This window comes from Salmo trutta, chromosome 7, assembly GCF_901001165.1.
Source record: "Salmo trutta chromosome 7, fSalTru1.1, whole genome shotgun sequence".
NCBI classification, from domain to species: Eukaryota; Metazoa; Chordata; class Actinopteri; order Salmoniformes; family Salmonidae; genus Salmo; species Salmo trutta.
In genome coordinates, this window is record NC_042963.1 from 25596585 (window position 1) to 25617571 (window position 20987).

Here is a 20987-nt window from a genome sequence, read left to right on the forward strand (position 1 = left end):
ACCATTAATGACTGACTGGCTTGCTGCACAGTGTTCAACAGGTGACAAGTAATCAAAATGGTGAAGAGATTGCGCAAATATATTCTGATGTGTTCACAGGATTTGGAGCAATGCCTCTCATTTACACAGAGAAAGCCAAGCCAGTGATTCATGCACCACGCAGAGTTCCAGTGCCACTACGGAAGGATTTAAAGATGGAGATCGGAAGAATAGTGAAACTCAATGTGCTCGTGAAAACAGAGGAGCCAACAGACAGGGTCAATTCCATGCTGTGTGTTCGGAAAAGGAACGGAGATCTGAGAGTCTGTATGGACCACAAGGACCTTAATAAATGTACCAAAAATGAGCATTTTCAGATTCCTAAGAGGGAGGACATAGTATGTGAAATGGCTGGTGCACACCATTTCTGAAAATTGGATGCTTCAAATTAGAGGTTGAGCGATTAATCAGAATGGCCGATTAATCGGGGCCAATTTCAAGTTTTCATAATCGGTAATCGGCATTTTTGGACACCGATTATTGCTGATTACATTGCACTCCACGAGGAGACTTAGTGGCAGGCTGACTACCTGTTACACGAGTGCAGCTAGGAGCCAAGGTAAGGTGCTAGCTAGCACTAAATGTATCTTATAAAAAACAACGTTAACATAATCACTAGTTAAACTGGTAATATCATCAACCATGTGTGGTTATCTAGCTTGTCCTGCTTTGCATATAATCAATGCGGTGCCTGTTAATTTATCATCGAATCACAGCCTACTTCACCAAACGGGTGAGGATTTAACAAGCGCATTCGCGAAAAAAGCACTGTCGTTGCACCAACCATAAACATCAATGCCTTTCCTAAAATCAATACACAAGTATATTTTTTAAAACCTGCATATTTAGTTAATACTGCCAGCTAACATGAATTTCTTTTAACTAGGGAAATTGTGTCACTTCTGATGCGTTTTGTGCAAGCACAGTCGGGGTATATGCAGCAGTTCGGGCTGCCTGGCTCGTTGCGAACTGTGTGGAGACCATTTCTTCCTAACAAAGAGAGTAATTAATTTGCCAGAATTGTACATAATTATGACATAACATTGAAGGTTGTGCAATGTAACAGCAATATTTAGACTTAGGGATGTCACCCGTTAGATAAAATACGGAACGTTCCGTATTTCACTGAAAGAATAAATGTTTTGTTTTCGAAATGATAGTTTCCGGATTTGACCATATTAATGACCTAAGGCTCGTATTTCTGTGTGCTATTATATTATAATTAAGTCTATGATTTGATAGAGCAGTCTGACTGAGCGGTGGTAGGCAGCAGCAGGCTCATAAGCATTCATTCAAACAGCACTTTCCTGCATTTGCAGAAATGTCCTTGTTTTTGAAAGAAAATAAAAAAATGTGTCCATTAAAATAAGATCAAGAGTTAGCCATATCTCAGACCGGCCAATAAAAAGATTAAGATGGGTAAAAGAACCCAGACACTGGACAGAGGAACTCTGCCGAGAAAGCCAGCATTCCGGAGTCACCTCTTCACTGTTGATGTTGAGACTGGTGTTTTGCGGGTAGTATTTAATGAAGCTGCAAGTTGAAGACTTGTGAGGCGTCTTTCTCAAACTAGACACTCTAGTGTACTTGTCCTCTTGCTCAGTTGTGCACCGGGGCCTCTCACTCCTCTTTCTATTCTGGTTAGAGCCAGTTTGCGCTGTTCTGTGAAGGGAGTAGTACACAGCGTTGAACGATATCGTCAGTTTCTTGGCAATTTCTCGCATTGAATAGCCTTCATTTCTCAGAACAATAATAGACTGACGAGTTTCAGAAGGAAGTGCTTTGTTTCTGGCCATTTTGAGCCTGTAATCTAACCCACAAATGCTGAAGCTCCAGAAACTCAACTAGTCTTCAGAAGGCCAGTTTTATTGCAGTTCAGCTATGCTAACATAATTGCAAAAGAGTTTTCTAATGATAAATTAGCCTTTTAAAATTATAAACTTGGATTAGCTAACACAACGTGCCATTGGAACACAGGAGTGGTGGTTGCTGATAATGGGCCTCTGTAAGCCTATGTAGATATTCCATTTTTAAAAAATGAGCCGTTTCCAGCTACAATAGTCATTTACAACATTAACTACACTGTATTTCTGATCAATTGTGGGTTATTTTAATGGACCAATTTTTTTGTTGCTTTTCTTACAAAAACAAGGACATTTCTAAGTGACCCCAAAGCTTTGAACGGTAGTGTATGTGCCTGGGTCAACTTTAGTGGTAGCAGATGCCCTCTCAAGGGCTCCACCAGTGGTGACCCAAATCAGCCTCAGTCAGGTGTCTATGAAGGAGGTTGCCTTGCATGTGGATATGGTCATGGAGTCACTTCCTGTTTCTGAGCAGCAACTAAGGAGAATAGCTGAAGAGACCACAACAGATCCCATTCTTTTGAAGGTGATCCAGAATCTGGAAAATGGCTGGCAAAAAGGCTCTTGTAAGCAGTACTTCTCATTAAGCACAGAACTGTCAGTGGTAAATGGTGTGCTGTTGAAGAATAACAGAATGGTGCTACCTAATTCAATGCATCAGGAGATGCTACAGAGAGTGCATGAAGAATATCTGAGAGCTGAGAAATGTAAGAGAAGGACCAGGAGAGTCCCTTTATTGGCCAAATATACATTCTGATACTGAGCAAATGGTGGGAAACTGTGACATCTCAAATTTCATTAGACAGCTCAAGAAGCCCTGGGAGAAGGTTGGAGTCGACTTGTTTCACTGCAATGGTAAGGACTATTTCTTGATTATCGACTACTTGTCAAATTACCCTGAAATTGCACTCTTGTCCAGCACAACAGCAAAGACTCATTTTGCATTTGAAATATTTTTTTTTGTGCAAGGCATGGGATTCCACATTTCTGACAATGCACCTGAGTTTAAGACATTTGCAGACCATTAGGAGTTCAGACATATAACCTCTAGTCTGCTATATCATAAAAGTAACAGAAAGGCTGAAAAAAGTGTGAAAATCGTGAAGAGACTTAAAAAAAGGCAGCACACTGATCCATACGTGGCTTTATTGTCTTACAGAGCAGCACCCTAGGAATGTGGCCGGTCACCTGCAGAAATCGTAAATGGGACGCAAGTTGCATTCCAGGTTGGCTATTTTCTGCCTGAATGATTGCCCAGGCCGTCATTGTAAATAAGAATTTGTTCTTTTAAAAAAAGATATATATTTCACCTTTATTTAACCAGGTAGGCTAGTTGAGAACAAGTTCTCATTTGCAACTGCGACCAGGCCAAGATAAAGCGTAGCAATTCGACGCATACAACAACACAGAGTTACACATGGAATAAACAAAACATACAGTCAATAATACAGTAGAACAAAAGAAAACAAAAAGTATATATACAGTGAGTGCAAATGAGGTAAGTTAAGGCAATAAATAGGCCATGGTGGCGAAGTAATTACAATGTAGCAATTAAACACTGAAATGGTAGATGTGCAGAAGAAGAATGTGCAAGTAGAGATACTGGGGTGCAAAGAAGCAAGATAAATAAATAAATAAATACAGTATGGGGATGAGGTAGGTAGATAGATGGGCTGTTTACAGATGGGCTATGTACAGGTGCAGTGATCTGTGAGCTGCTCTGACAGCTGGTGCTTAAAGCTAGTGAGGGAGATATGAGTCTCCAGCTTCAGAGATTTTTGCAGTTCGTTCCAGTCATTGGCAGCAGAGAACTGGAAGGAAAGACGACCAAAGTAGGAATTGGCTTTGGGGGTGACCAGTGAGATATACCTGCAGTAGCGCATGCTACAAGTGGGTGCTGCTATGGTGACCAGTGAGCTGAGATAAGGCGGGGCTTTACCTAGCAGAGCCTTGTAGATAACCTGTAGCCAGTGGGTTTGGCGACGAGAATGAAGCGAGGGCCAACCAATGAGAGCATATAGGTCACAACGGTGGGTAGTGTATGGGGCTTTGGTGACAAAACGGATGGCACTGTGATAGACTGCATCCAGTTTGTTGAGTAGAGTGTTGGAGGCTATTTTATAGATGACATCACCGAAGTCGAGGATCGGTAGGATGGTCAGTTTTACGAGGGTGTGTTTGGCAGCATGAGTGAAGGATGCTTTGTTGCGATATAGGAAGCCGATTCTAGACTTAATTTTGGATTGGAGATGCTTAATGTGAGTCTGGAAGGAGAGTTTACAGTCTAACCAGACACCCAGGTATTTGTAGTTGTCCACGTATTCTAAGTCAGAGCCGTCCAGAGTAGTGATGCTGGATGGGCGAGTAGGTGCGGGCAGTGATCGATTGAATAGCATGCATTTAGTTTTACCTGCGTTTAAGAGCAGTTGGAGGCCACGGAAGGAGAGTTGTATGGCATTGAAGCTCGTCTGGAGGTTAGTTAACACAGTGTCCAAAGAGGGGCCAGAGTATACAGAATGGTGTCGTCTGCGTAGAGGTGGATCAGAGAATCACCAGCAGCAAGAGTGACATCATTGATGTATGCAGAGAAGAGAGTCAAGAATTGAACCCTGTGGCACACACATAGAGACTGCCAGAGGTCCGGACAACAGGCCCACCGATTTGACACACTGAACTCTATCAGAGAAGTAGTTAGTAAACCAGGCGAGGCAATCATTTCATAAACCAAGGCTGTCGAGTCTGCCAATAAGAATGTGGTGATTGACAGAGTCGAAAGCCTTGGCCAGGTCGATGAATACGGCTGCACAGTAATGTCTCTTATTGATGGCGGTTATGATGTCATTTAGGACCTTGAGCGTGGCTGAGGTGCACCCATGACCAGCTCTGAAACCAGATTGCATAGCGGAGAAGGTACGGTGGGATTCGAAATGGTCGGTAATCTGTTTGTTAACTTGGCTTTCGAAGACCTTAGAAAGACAGGGAAGGATAGATATAGGTCTGTAGCAGTTTGGGTCTAGAGTGTCACCCCCTTTGAAGAGGGGGATGACCCCGGCAGCTTTCCAATCTTTGGGAATCTCAGACGATACGAAAGAGAGATTGAACAGGCTAGTAATAGGGGTTGCAACAATTTCGGCAGATAATTTTAGAAAGAGAGGGTCCAGATTGTCTAGCCCGGCTGATTTGTAAGGGTCCAGATTTTGCAGCTCGTTCAGAACATCAGCTATCTGGATTTGGGTGAAGGAGAAATGGTGGGGGCTTTGGCGTGTTGCTGTGGAGGGTGCCGGGCAGTTGACCGGGGTAGGGGTAGCCAGGTGGAAAGCATGACCAGCCGTACAGAAATGAATATTGAAATTCTCAATTATAATGGATTTATCGGTGGTAACAGTGTTTCCTAGCCTCAGAGCAGTGGGCAGCTGGGAGGAGGTGCTCTTATTCTCCATGGACTTTACAGTGTCCCAGAACCTTTTTGAGTTAGTACAACTGTATGCAAATTTCTGTTTGAAAAAGCTAGCCTTAGCTTTTCTAACTGCCTGTGTATATTTGTTCCTAACTTCCCTGAAAAGTTGCATATCTCGGGGGCTATTCGATGCTAATGCAGAATGCCACATGATGTTTTTGTGCTGGTCAAGGGCAGACAGGTCTGGAGTGAACCAAGGACTATATCTATTCCTAGATCAATTTTTTTTGAGTGGGACATGCTTATTTAAGATGGTGAGGAAGGCACTTTTAAAGAATAGCCAGGCATCATCTACTGACGGGATGAGGTCAATGTCATTCCAGGATACCCCGGCCAGGTCGATTAGAAAGGCCTGCTCGCAGAAGTGTTTGACAGTGATGAGGGGTGGTCGTTTGGTCGCAGACCCATTACAGATGCAGGCAATGAGGCAGTGATCGCTGAGATCTTGATTGAAAACTGCAGAGGTGTATTTGGAGGGCGAGTTAGTTAAGATGACATCTTTGAGGGTGCCCGTTTTTACGGATTTGGGGTTGTACCTGGTAGGTTCATTGACAATTTGTGTGAGATTGAGGGCATCAAGCTTAGAATGTAGGCTGGCCGGGGTGTTAAGCATGTCCCAGTTTAGGTCACCTAGTAGCACGAGCTCAGAAGATAGATGGGGGGGGGGCAATCAAATCACATATCGAGGGCACAGCTGGGGGCAGAGGGAGGTCTATAGCAAGCGGCAACAGCGAGAGACTTGTTTCTGGAAAGGTGGATTTTTAGAAGTAGAAGCTCGAATTGTTTGGGTACAGACTTGGATAGTAATACAGAACTCTGCAGGCTATCTTTGCAGTAGATTGAAACACTGCCCCCTTTGGCCGTTCTATCTTGGCGGAAAATGTTGTAGTTAGGGATGGAGATTTCAGGGTTTCTGGTGGTTTTCCTAAGCCAGGATTCAGACACGGCTAAGACATCCGGGTTGGCAGAGTGTGCTAAAGCAGTGAGTAAAACAAACTTAGGGAGTAGGCTTCTACTGTTAACATGCATGAAACCAAGGCTTTTACGGTTACAGAAGTCAACAAATGAGAGCGCCTGGGGAGTGAGAGTGGAGCTAGGCACTGCAGGACCTGGATTAACCTCCACATCACCAGAGGAACAGAGGAGAAGTAGGATAAGGGTACGGCTAAAGGCTATACGAACTGGCTGTCTAGCACGTTTGGAACAGAGAGTAAAAGAAGCAGGTTTCTGGGCACGATAGCATAGATTCAAGGCATAGTGTACAAAGATAAGGTAGGATGTGAGTACATTGGAGGTAAACCTAGGCATTGAGTAATGAGAGAGATATAGTCTCTAGAGACGTTTAAACCAGGTGATGTCATCGCATATGTAGGAGGTGGAACAACATGGTTGGTTAAGTTATATTAAGCAGTGCTTGAGGCTCTACAGTGAAATAAGACAGTAATCACTAACCAGGACCGTTATGGACGAGGCATATTGATATTAGAGAGAGGCATGCGTAGCCAAGTGAACATATGGGTCCAGTGATTGGTTGGGCTGACTGGGGAAACGGCAATTCAGACAGTTAGCAGGCCGATGCTAACAAGCTAACAGTTAGTAGGCCATGGCTAAACAAGCTAGCAATTAGCAGACCGGGTTAGCAAGCAAGCAGTTGACCGGGGCTTGCAGTTAGCAGACTGGGGCTAGCAAGTTAGCCTTTGGGGGACGTCGCGATGGGGGTAAGTCTGTTTTGCCTCTTCGTGCGGTGACGTCGTTAGACCAGTCATGGAATTAGTTGGGTTCCAAGTAGCTCTAGATAGCTAGCAGGCCGGTTAGCAGAATGGGCCATCAGCGGATGTCGCGCCTGAGGGGCTTGTTGGAATCCTCGGGCAGATTATGTCGGTATTCCAGTCGTAGAGGATCGGCGGGGTTCCGTGCCCCGTACCGGCAGCAGAAGGGGTCCGGATATTGTAGCCCAGGAGTGGGCTTCGGTGGAAGCACAGGAGCCCTGGCCTAGCTAGCTTCAGGCTAATTGGTGGTGCTTGCTCCGGGATGGAAACGCTAGCCAGGAGTAGTCACCCGGGATTGCGGGTTAGCTAGTTGCAAAGATCCAGATGAAAATTTTCAGAGTGCGGTAGGAATCTGGGGATATGGGTAAAAAATATATATAAATATATATATAATAATAATAATAATAATAAGTCCGTTATGCACTGGTTTGAGTCACGTTGTTCGAACTGGCGAGAGCTTTCTGAGCTAAAGGTTAGCTGATGACCGCTAGCAATGGTATGCTGACTGATAGCTGGTAGGTGGTTAGCTGGCTAGCTTCAGTTGAGGGATTCCAGACCCGAAGTAAATACAAATACTTTAGAAGAAGAAAAAAAACTGATCCACACCACATTGGGTGAGGCGGGTTGCAGGAGAGTATTTAGAAGTTTAGGAAAATATTTTTATATGATATGCGAAGAAAAAGATGTATACAAGGGACACGACAGGATAGGACAAAGATGTCTGACTGCTACACCATCTTGAAAAAAAAGAAACTGACTAGCCTAGTTAAATAAAAACATGATAACAATAAATAATAATAAATGTGTATGTTTGTAAAAAAACAAAAAAAGAAGAATTGATGTGGTTCTGAGTGATTGTTTACAACACTGTTATGACACCTGTGGTATGTGTGGCAATGGCGGAATAACATTAAAAACATGTTAACTATGATGGATGGTGATGGTCGTCTTTGCTCGCTTTAACCAACAAAGTAATACAGAAGGATGTACACTACTAGATGTTGTAGACCAGTCCTTATTGCCTTTTTACCACTGACCAATATAAAGCGCTAGGTCAGGGGTCATCCACAAAGTACAATATAGTGTAATCAAGGTATAAAACAATTATGTTATTATCATAATTTAAATGTAAGAAGAGGAGGGCTTAGAGAGAGAGAGAAAGAGTCGGAGTGCATTCTACCTGTTTCATGTTGTTAAGGATGGCCCTCATCTCCAGCTCCAGGTTCCTCATGGCCAGTTCCACCTTGTGCTTCTCCTCTGCCTCGGCCCGGAGCTCCTCCTCCTTCCTCCGCAGCATCTCCCGGGTCTTGTCATACAGCATGGAGGCGTTCCGGTGCTTCTCCTGCTCCTGCTTCAGCTGGAACCTACAGCACATAGGGCAGAGAGACGGAACACAGAGAGAGCAGAGGGTCACATCTACACTTACTGTGTTAGCAGAGACAGAGTGAAAGGAGAGATGATAAAAATCAAAGGGTGAGAGAGAGAGAGAGAGAGAGAGAGAGAGAGAGAGAGATTTGAAAGAGCATTAAAATATGAAAAGGTTCATTGAGAGGGAGAGAAAAAAATATTTTCTCACAGAACGACAAAAAAGGCATCAACTCTTTGGCTAACTTACTTAAAGTTGTTGAGGTCCGTGTCCAACTCAAGCTGCCGGTGATCCAGGGCCTGCTTGCTGTCCCGGCTTTCCTCCAGTGAGGCCATCAGCTCGCACTGCTCGGCCTCCAGCTGGCTCACCTTGTCAGACAGGCGCCCATGGCGGCCCCGCTCCCTCTGGATGGTGCGCTCATACTCGTGGAACATGTTCTGGAGCTTCACGATGCTCACAGAGTCTGAGGGGACAGAGGGGTGGGAGGGGAGTAGGGTTAGAGCCTTGTGGTCTTCCTCAATTCATCTTTCTTGGATTCCTCACCTCCTTCTCAAAATGCATTGGAGATAAATGTCAAAGGGGAGGGACCTTGGATCTTCTCCTCAAATACTAAGGAGGCAAGGAGATAGAATGCGAGGAATCATGGAAAGACCGTTTGAGATAGAGCCTAGGATACAAAGTATACATTGTGGTTATAAGATATCAGCTGATATTATCTACAGAGATGGATTTAGACATACATGTGTCACAGCAATTTGGCACTGCACTACCCCCAAACATAAACTTTAGTCCCCAATCATCACAAAAAAGACTTTGTTAAAGTGGTAGATTTTGGGCCATGTGTACCTAAAGTGGCCGAGTCGAGCTGTTTGATGAGAAAAGAGGCGTGACGGTAGCCAGAGGTGGGGTCTTCGAGGTCAGATGTGGCCGTGTCCGATGACTGTGTGAGCTCATCAAAGTCCTCCGCCATCTCCATCTCACCAGCAGTCTGAGATTGGGGACCCCACATAAAACAGATCAAAGATTTCCACTACATACCAACTTTTAAACATGGATATAGTGTATGTTTGAAGGTAATTTGTTAATTTTTACTAAACGCATGACATTTTCTTAAAGGGACACTGCACTCCAAAATCAACAATTGTCAGATGTTTTCAGACCTCAAAAGTCCACATCCCAAACCATCAGTTTAGAACTGAGGGGATTGACATTAAACTCTCTAAAATGTATTGTGTAACTCAATGAAGTCACTTAGTCAAATAAAAAAAATGTAGCACATTAATTGGAAAGGAAATGCAGAAATACTTCATTTACATAAGTATTCACATCCCTGAGTGTCAGAATCACCTTTGGCAGCGATTACAGCTATGAATCTTTCTGGGTATGTCTCTAAGAGCTTTGCACATCTGTATTGTACAATATTTGACCATTATTATTTTCAAAATTCTTCAAGCTCTGTCAAATTTGTTGTAGATCATTGCTAAACAACAATTTTCAAGTCTTGCCAAACATTTTCTAGCAGAATTAAGTCAAAACTGTAACTCTACCACTTAGGAACATTCACTGTCTCTTGGTAAGCAACTCCAGTGTAGACTTGGCCTTGTGTTTTAGGTTATTGTCCAACAGAAAGGTGAAATAATCTCCCAACGTCTGTTGGAAAGCAGACAACCAGGTTTTCTTCTAGGATTTTGCCTGTGCTAAGCTCCATTCCGTTTCTTTATCCTGAAAAACTTCCCAGTCCTTAATGATTACAAGCATACCCATAACAAGATGCAATGCTAGGTTTAGGACCATATTGTAGCTTATAGAGACCCCAACTGATGTATAAAACAGTCTTAAAAATATCTACTTGGTTTAGATACAAGCATCATGAAACCTATAGCACAATTAATACATCAGTTTTGTGTACATGAGTTTTTTGGACCAAACTTGCTTACAACTTATTCCATGTGGTTTCTTCCTTCAGACTCCATGAAATGATTACCTCTTCTAAATATTTGGTCACATGATTCATTTTGTGTATGGTTTCCTAGAAACAAGGGGTGGTTCAACTAACCCTTTGGCACAACTTACCTATGGGGAGAGTGGGGTACCATTGATTTGCATTGGATTTTTGTCACAAATCCTAAAATGTTAGCATGTGGAAACAGTGCCAGGGAAACAAACTCAGAGCATGGATAAGTGTCATATCTTGTCCATAGATTGCTTAAGGGGAAAGGAAGCCAATATAGTGATTTTGTAATTTGGCTGAATTACAGACAAAAAGTTAGAATGCAATAAATTTAACTAGTCGATAGTTGCTTAACATAAGCAGCAGGGCTCTAGAGATTTATTTTCCCAGTGCCACGTAAGAAAATGGAGATGATAGCCTATAATTAATAAAGTAACCTAATAATAAAAAAATAAAAAATCTATCCAGGGAATGCATGATTGATATTTTGATATGCAACCTGTCAAAATAGGATCCAGAATTATCAGATTTCCTTTGGTCTCTTTAGAGATGAATTTGCTGACATCTTTTTGCATAGGCTATAGCTGTCTCCACATGCTTCAAGATGGCCACCATTGTTCCTGTACCCAAGGCAAAGGTAACTGAACTAAATGACTATCGCCCAGTAGCACTCACCTCTGTCATCATGAAGTGCTTTGAGAGACTAGTCAATATCATATCATCTCCACCTTGGCTGTCACCCTTAGACCCACTTCAAATTACTTAACCTCTCTGGGCTAGGTGGGACGCTTTTTGTCCGCTTGCGTCCCACCTACTCAACAGCCAGTTGAATCCCGTGGCGCGTTATTCAAATACCTTAGAAATGCTATCACTTCAATTTCTCAAACATATGACTATTTTACAGCATTTTAAAGACAAGACTCTCGTTAATCTAACAACACTGTCCGATTTCAAAAAGGCTTTACAACGAAAGCAAAACATTAGATTATGTCAGCAGAGTACCCAGTCAGAAATAATCAGAGACCCATTTTTCAAGCTAGCATATAATGTCACATAAACCCAAACCACAGCTAAATGCAGCACTAACCTTTGATGATCTTCATCAGATGACAATCTTAGGACATTATGTTATACAATACATGCATGTCTGTTCAATCAAGTTCATATTTATATCAAAAAACAGCTTTTTACATTAGCAGGTGACCAGCATGTGACTAGCATTCCCACCGAACACTTCCGGTGAATTTACTAAATTACTCACGATAAACGTTCACAAAAAACATAAATTATTTTAAGAATTATAGATACAGAACTCCTCTATGCACTCGATATGTCCGATTTTAAAATAGCTTTTCGGTGAAAGCACATTTTGCAATATTCTAAGTAGATAGCCCGGCATCACAGGGCTAGCTATTTAGACACCCAGCAAGTTTAGCATTCACCAAAGTCAGATTTACTATAAGAAAATTTTTATTACCTTTGCTGTCTTCGTCAGAATGCACTCCCAGGACTTCTACTTTAATAACAAATGTTGGTTTGGTCCCAAATAATCCATTGTTATATCCAAATAGCGGCGTTTTGTTCGTGCGTTCAAGACACTATCCGAAAGGGTAAATAAGGGTTACGAGCACGGCGCATTTCGTGACAACATTTTTTGAAATATTCCATTACCGTACTTCGAAGCATGTCAACCGCTGTTTAAAATCAATTTTTATGCAATTTTTCTTGTAAAAAAGCGATAATATTCCGACCGGCAAAGCCTGTTTACATTCAACGAGAGAGAAAGTAAAAGCATGGGATCCCCTCGTGCACGAGCCTTAGTCTGACGGCCCTCTGATCGGCCACTTTCCAAACGCGATAATGTGTTTCAGCCTGGGGCTGCCTCGATATCATTCAGCTTTTTCCCGGGTTCTGAGAGCCTATGGGAGCCGTAGGAAGTGTCACGTTACAGCAAAGATCCTCAGTCTTCAATAAAAAGAGCCAAGATGAACAAGAACTTGTCAGACAGGTCACTTCCTGTATGGAATCTTCTCAGGTTTTTGCCTGCCATATGAGTTCTGTTATACCCACAGACACCATTCAAACAGTTTTAGAAACTTTAGGGTGTTTTCTATCCAAAGCCAATAATTATATGCATATTCTAGTTACTGGGCAGGAGTAGTAACCAGATTAAATCGGGTACGTTTTTTTATCCGGCCGTGTAAATACTGCCCCCTAGCCCTAACAGGTTAACGCCCCAATAGGTACACAGACGATGCAATCATCATCATCACACTGCCCTAACCCATCGGGACAAGAGGAATACCAATTTGAGATCGACCGATTTATCGGAATGGCCGATGAAATAATTAAGTTAATTATTTCAAGTTTTCATAATCGGTATTTTTGGACACCGATTATGGCCGATTACAATGCAATCCACGAGGAGACTGCGTGGCAGGCTGACTATCTGTTACACGAGTGCAGCAAGGAGCCAAGGTAAGGTGCTAGCTAGAATTAAACTTATCTTAACATAATCACTAGTTAAACTAGTAATATCATCAACCATGTGTGGTTATCTAGCTTGTCCTGCGTTGCATATAATCGATGCAGTCCTGTTAATGTATCATTGAATCACAGCCTACTTCGCCAAACAGGTGATGATTTAACAAGCGCATTCGCAAAAAAGCGCTGTTGTTGCACCAATGTGTACCTAACCATAAACATAACTGCCTTTCTTAAAATCAGTAGTATATATTTTTTTAAACCTGCATATTTTGTTAATACTGCCAGCTAACATGAATTTCTTTTAACTAGGGAAATTGTGTCAATTCTCTTGCGTTCTGTGCAAGCAGAGTCAGGGTGTATGCAGCAGTTCAGGCCGCCTGGCTCGTTGCGAACTGTGTGAAGACCATTTCTTCCTAACAAAGACCATAAATTAATTTGCCAGAATTGTACATAACTATGACATAACATTGAAGGTTGTGCAATGTAACAGCAATATTTAGACTTAGGGATGTCACCCATTAGATAAAATACGGAACGTTACGTATTTCACTGAAAGAATAAATGTTTTGTTTTCGAAATGATAGTTTCCGGATTTGACCATATTAATGACCTAAGGCTCGTATTTCTGTGTGTTATTATATTATAATTAAGTCTATGATTTGATAGAGCAGTCTGACTGGGCGGTGGTAGGCAGCAGCAGGCTCATAAGCATTCATTCAAACAGCACTTTCCTGCATTTGCCAGCAGTTCTTCGCTGTGCTTCAAGCATTGCACTGTTTATGACTTCAAGCCAATCAACGCCCGAGATTAGGCTGGCAATACTATTAGAACATCCAATAGTCAAAGGTATATGAAATAGTCCTATAATAACTACAACCTAAAACTTCTTACCTGGGAATATTGAAGACGCATGTTAAAAGGAACCACCTGCTTTCACATGTTCTGAGCAAGGAACTTAAACGTTAGATTTTTTACATGGTAAATATTGCACTTTTACTTTCTTCTCCAACACTGTGTTTTTGCAATATTTAAACCAAACATGAACATGTTTCATTATTTATTTAAGACTAAATTGATTTTGATGGATTATATTAAGTTAAAATAAGTGTTCATTCAGTATTGCTGTAATTCTCATTATTACAAATATATGTATATAAAAAAAATTATAATAAAATAAAAATAAAAAATCTGCTGATTAATCGGTATCGGCTTTTTTGGTCCTCCAATAAAATCGGTATCGGCGTTGAAAAATCGTAATCGGTCGACCTCTAATACCAATGTAAGAATGCTGTTCATTGATCATAGCTCAGCATTCAACACCATAGTACCCTCCAAGCTCATCATTAAGCTTGAGGCCCTGGAGCTCAACCCCACCATGTGCAATTGGGTCCTGGACTTCCTGACGGGCCGCCCCCAGGTGGTGAAGGTAGGAAACAACATCTCCACTTCGCTGATCCTCAACACTTGGGCTCAACAAGGGTGCGTGCTCTGCCCCTCCTGTACTCCCTGTGCATGGCCACACAGTGCATGACTGTGTGGCCATGCAAGCCTCCAACTCAAATCATCAAGTTTGCAGACGAAACAACAGTAGTATGCTTGATTAACAAACAACGACCAGACAGCCTACAGGGAGGAGGTGAGGGCACATGGTGTGTGGTGTCAGGAAAACAACCTCACACTCAACGGCAACAAAACAAAAAGGAGATGATCGTGGACTTCAGGAAACAGCAGAGGGAGCACCCCCCTATCCACAACGACGGGACAGTAGTGGAGAAGGTGGAAAGTTTTAAGTTCCTCGGCGTACACATCACGGACAAACTGAAATCGTCCACCTACACAGACAGTGTGGTGAAGAAGGCGCAACAGCACCTCTTCAACCTCTGGAGGCTGAGGAAATTAAAGCCAGTGTATCTATGTATGCAGACGACTCAACACTATACACGTCAGCAACTACGGCGATTGAAATTACTGCAACACTTAAAGAGCTACAGTTAGTTTCAGCAACTATTTTTGTTAAGATAGGAATGTGATTTTAGTTTTCTAACGAGATCATAGTTTTCATGTCTTTTGCACATTAACTAAGCCACGCCACAAATGAGGTCAGAAGAACATAGTGTGATGGAACCGCCCTTTTCATGTACAGTGCTTTAAAGGACTCGCTAAGAATTAACATACCAGACCAGCAGACGTGAAACGTGAGCTCAACGTTAAATGGTTGAAACTCCCAGACCAGAAGACATGAGACCGTGGTGCACATATTGAAATGGTTAGAAACGAGGGATACACCGATATGACATTTTTGGCTGAAACCGATATCTGATATTTTCTTTGCCAGAAATCAGATACCGATTATCGATATTTAAAATTTTAGCGGCCTTTTAAGCATTCTAGTACAGTTAAATAGTTGACACACAAAAGTTATTTTGTTGGCATTTACGTATGTCCCCATCACCAGTAAAACATAATTAAAACCAATTTTTTTCACTTACTTGTTGTGCGGTTTCGTTGTTCATTCTCAACCAGGATTTCATCATACATGTCAAGCAGTGAAGTTTCAGCCATGTCTGTTCGTGGCCTCTCTTCCTCGGTGCGCACTGTCACTGTGTCAGTTTCCATGTTGTCCAGCTGTGTCTTAATATTTCAGGTAAACCCTGTTTCTTGTCTGCATCGAAGTAGCGCTCCTTGTAACTAGCATCGAGCATGGTGGCGACACAGTAGAGAGACTCTGAGAGAATGCCACCGAATCGCTTGTTCACAGCCTCGAGTACTTTTGCAAGTTAACCCCATGGTCTGTGTCGGCAGTTTGTTGAGCAGGCGTTTCAATGCCATGATAGAGGGTATCAAGTCTTCTGCAGACGCAGTTGATTAGCTTATTTCTCGAGTCAGTTGTTCGAATGGCGCTAGGAGTGTGTTCATGTTTCCAAGTTTCAAACCTGTTCTCAAATGCCATTGAAATGGCAGCAGCGGTATGAGAACCTGCACATTCTTGAGCATGCAATACGGCTTTGCTCAGTAAGAAATCCTCGTCGACCCACTGTGCTGTCAGACTCAGCATGCTAAAGGGGCTGACATCGCTGGTCCAAATGTCAGTCGTGAAGCTAATAGCAAGTAGCTCAAACATGTGCGTTTCAACAACACTGTATAACTCCGGTAGGGCAACATCTGAAAAAATAGCGCCTACTTGAGTGTGTACCGGGACTTGAGGTGCTCGACCAGTCGGCGAAAGCCAACATCATCCTCGACAGAGAACGGTTGATTGTCAAGGGCAACGAACTCCATTATATTGGCGTTAATGGATTTCGCCTTTGAGTTGTCTAGCTGAAATTTTCTTACTCTTTCAAATGACTGCTTGACAAGAACTTGTTTAGTTGTTGGAAGTGTGCTCTTAGTATTTTTCTGCTTTTGTTCTGTGTTGCGCTGTATTTTTTTTCGTGGCGTCATTACGTCATCTACCTACGTTATATAGGTATGCACGTCAGCTTTGACATCGGTTTGGCCAATGCCGATACTGACATTTTTAGCTAATATCGGCCAATTCCGATATGCTTACCGATATATCGTGCATCCCTATTAGAAACTCTGAAACTCTCAACATGAGGTGAAGAAGATAAAGACTAGACCAGAACATTTGACAGTCTACAGCTGTGCATGTAAAGGGATCTAGAACTTTGGCTACCTACCAGAGAAAAAAAAGAGGCAAGAAGCTCACCTCAGACAATCACTGGTGAATCATTGAAGCCACAGACAACTACGGACATTGTGACCTCTGGTGGACAACCAGAGCCTTACACCTATCGAGCCCTTTCCATAGAAGGATTGATCGGTTGCAACAGAGAGACGATGAACAAAGACATCTACACGTAAATACATTACATTTCTTACCCAGACGAGCGGTGGTTCATGTGCAAGGTGTATAATTAATGTGAGAATAGTAATAGAATGTATACATTATAAATGTCCATTTCTCCATCCCCACCCTCTCTCAATTGTGTAACAAGCAGTCATATCTTGTCAGTTCACTAGGGACTTCTCATGTAAGTGTGTATGTGTATTCTGTGTTATTATTTACTTGGTAAATAAATACATTTGTGTAGTACTGAATAATCAGAAAAGGCTGGGGTTCTTGCGGATTCAAGAAGTCTGCAACGTTCAGAATGAGACTGATATGAGGTACTGATTAATAAGTGACTGCTATCGAGATATATATATATATATATATTATATCTAGCTACATATACATATATACACACACACACACACACACACACTTGAGTTTAATTCGGGAGATGGTATCTCGTTAAACAATGGGTTAAATTAAATTATTATGTTAAATTATTCATTTAAATCGGTTAACAATTAAATGCAGTTGGTTGATTCGATAAATAACAGTCAGTCATCACATTAATGCAAGACACGTCATGACAATGAATAATGTGGAAATTGAGGAGTCTAAACTGCTTGGAGTAACCCTGAATTGTAAACTTTCAGGGACAAAACATATTGATACAACAGTAGCTAGGATGGGGAGAAGTCTGTATATAATAAAGCGCTTCTGTGCATTCTTAACAGCACTATCAACAAGGCAGGTCCTACAAGCCCTAGTTTTGTCGCACCTGGACTACTGTTCAGTCAGGTGCCACAAAAAGGGTCTTAGGAAAATTGCAATTGGCTCAGAACAGGGATCCAAAATAAATACAAATAAATAAAAATACTTGAGGCCTATTCACCGTAAATGACGCACTCCACTCTGCGGGCGCATCAAAGCCATACTACATAGCCTACTCTGGTAGTAAAGTGGTGCCATTCCCTCAATATTAAGCAGTGATAAATGATATACTCACAGAAAGCTGTGCCACTCCTCTATGTTACTAGACCAACAGTAGTTGCTTTGAATACTGTATTTTTCCTGTAATTCCATTTTGAGCAACGGTTATATGCTTGTGCATATCAAAATGCAGCTCTCCCTCCGTGCGCACTCTACAGTGGGTAGAGGGAGTGCGAGTGCCTTGAACACACAGCAGGGAAACGGGGACAGGCTGATACTTTTAAAGTAGGAATCAACATCATGCATAGGCTATTACTGTTGAGCAAATCATGGTTTTAGAACAATCTACAGGAACGTTCTGTAGCAAAATCACTGAACATTACCGATGGAAGCAAAACGATTTGGTAAGAGGAAGGCAATGTCTAACGGTCGTCGTATGTCATGGACCAAGGCACAGCGGGTTGAGTGTTCATCTTAACTTTATTAGAACACATAACAAACAAAACAAGAAAACGATCGAATGAACAGTGTTGCAGGCTAACACACAGCAGTACAACAACAACTTCCCACAAAGGGACAGGTAAAAACAGGGCTACTTAAGTATGACTCTCAATCAGCAACAACAATGTACAGCTGTTCCTGATTGAGAGCCATACCAGGCCAACAAAGAAATACACAACATAGAAAAACAAAACAAGAACATTACCCAAAAACCACGGAACACATAAATCAAACACCCCTCTTACATAAATACATATTCCATTAAACCCCGAACCACATAAAACAAATACCCACTGCCACGTCCTGACCAAACTAAAACAACCAATAACCCTTTATACTGGTCAGGATGTGACAGTACCCCCCCCCCCCCCCCAAAGGTGCAGACCCCGGATGCACCTCACAAAAATAAACACAAAATAAACCCCCCAAACTAAAGGGAGGGAAGAGAGGGTGGCTGCCGTCACTGACGGTTCCCGTGCTACACCACCCCTCCCCAATCCTCCTACTGTGGAGGTGGCTCAGGCTCTGGCCTTAGTCCACCACCTAACCTGTCCACCCCCGCTGAATACCTCTGGCTGAGGCACGTCGCTGTAGACCTCGGGCAGAAGGACGATTCTGGGAGCTCAGGACTGTGGGCCGTCTCACTCGGTTCCGGACTGTGGGCCGTCTCTGGACGGGGCACTGTCGTCGGACTCTCTGGACGGGGCACTGTCGTCGGAAGCTCTGGACGGGGCACTGTCGTCGGAAGCTCTGGACGGGGCACTGTCGTCGGACGCTCTGGACGGGGCACTGTCGTCGGACGCTCTGGACGGGGCACTGTCGTCGGACGCTCTGGACGGGGCACTGTCGTCGGACGCTCTGGACGGGGCACTGTCGTCGGAAGCTCTGGACGGGCACTGTCGTCGGAAGCTCTGGACGGGGCACTGTCGTCGGAAGCTCTGGACGGGGACTGCACACTGAAAGCCTGAGACGTGGGGCTGGTAGTGGAGGTACCAGACTGGAGACACGCACCCCAAGGCTAGTGCGAGGGGCAGGAACAGGACGAGTTGGACTGGGCTGACACACTGGAGGCCTGGTGCGTGGGGCTGGTACTGGAGATGCCAGACTGGATACACGCACCCCAAGGCTAGTGCGGGGAGCAGGAACAGGACGAGTTGGACTGGGCTGACGCACTGGAGGCCTGGTGCGTGGTGCTGGCTTTAGATGTGCCAAACTGGAAACACGCACCTCAGGCCTAGTGCGAGGAGCAGGAACAGGACGAGTTGGACTGGGCTGACGCACTGGAGGCCTGGTGCGTGGTGCTGGCTTAGGAGACGCCAAACTGGATTCACGCACCTCAGGGCTAGTGCGAGGAGCAGGAACAGGATACACTGGGCCGTGAAGGCGCACTGGCGGTCTTGAGCGCAGTACTGGCACCACCCTTACTGGCTGGATGCCCGCTTACCCCTGGCAAATGCGGGGCGCTGGCAATGCGCACACCGGCCTGTGAATGCTCGGCCTCGACGCCGTGCGCATCACCCCATAGCACGGGGCCTGACCAGTAACAAGCTGCCTCCGATAAGCACGGGGAGTTGGCTTGGGGCTTAACCCTGGCCCAGCCAAACTACCTGTGTGCCCCCCCCAAAACATTTCTTGGGGCTGCCTCTCATGCATCGTACGTTGGGCCCGCTCTTTGCTCCACTTTCACCGTTCCTCCCTTGCTGTCTCCACCTGTTTCCATGGCAGGGTCTTGTCCCCTGCCATTACCTCCTCCCATGTCCAAAATGTCCTCCATTGCTTTCTCTCCCTGGCCCAGGATCCTTCCTCTTCCTGGGCCCGCTGCTTGGTCCGCTGGGGGTGGGAAGTTCTGTAACGGTCGTCATACGTCATGGACCAAGGCGCAGCGGGTTGAGTGCTCATCTTAACTTTATTAGACCACGTAACAAGCAAAACAAGAAAACGATCGAACGAACAGTGTTGCAGGCTAACACACAGCAGTACAACAACAACTTCCCACAAGGGGACAGGTGAAAACAGGGCTACTTAAGTATGACTCTCAATCAGCAACAACGATGTACAGCTGTTCCTGATTGAGAGCCATACCAGGCCAACGAAGAAATACACAACATAGAAAAACATATAAAAACAAAACAAGAACATTACCCAAAAACCCCGGAACACATAAATCAAACACCCCTCTTACAGAAATACATATCCCATTAACCTGTTATGGATAGGGGGCAGTATTTTCACGGCCGGATAAAAAACGTACCCGATTTAATCTGATTATTACTCCTGCCCAGAAACTAGAATATGCATATAATTATTAGCTTTGGATAGAAAACACTCCAACGTTTCTAAAACTGTTTGAATGGTGTCTGTGTATAACAGAACTCATTTGGCAGGCCAAAACATGAGAAGATTCTGTTCAGGAAGTACCCTGTCTGACCATTTCTTCCCCTTCTTGATTCTCTCTATCCATTACAAAGGATCTCTGCAGTTACGTGACACTTCCTACGGCTTCCATGGGCTCTCAGAGCCCGGGAAAAAGCTGAATGACGTAATTCAAAGCCCTGGCTGAAACACACGAGCGCTTTTGCTAAGTGGTCTATCAGCGGACAAAGGGCTTCATGCTCGTGCACAATACGACACCATGATTTTATTCTATCGTCTCTGAACGGATTCAACGACTCCCGGTCGGAATATTATCGCTTTTTTACGAGAAAATTATGATTTTAAACAGCGGTTGACATGCTTCGAAGTACGGTAATGAAATATTTAGAAATCTTTTGTCACGAAATGTGCCATGCG

The 20987-nt window shown here is 43.6% G+C and overlaps 1 protein-coding gene across 1 annotated transcript in view; it reads right to left on the reverse strand.

Annotated features, from left to right (window-relative positions):
- Positions 1-20987, reverse strand: part of ankrd26 (ankyrin repeat domain containing 26) — a 130446-nt gene that overhangs the window by 57330 nt on the left and 52129 nt on the right. The window contains exons 26-28 of the mRNA XM_029758474.1: positions 9340-9481; positions 8743-8956; positions 8308-8491 (exon numbers count right to left, since the gene is read on the reverse strand). Of these exons, the coding sequence (XP_029614334.1) occupies positions 8308-8491; positions 8743-8956; positions 9340-9481 (540 nt within the window). The remainder of the gene's footprint in view (positions 1-8307; positions 8492-8742; positions 8957-9339; positions 9482-20987) is intronic.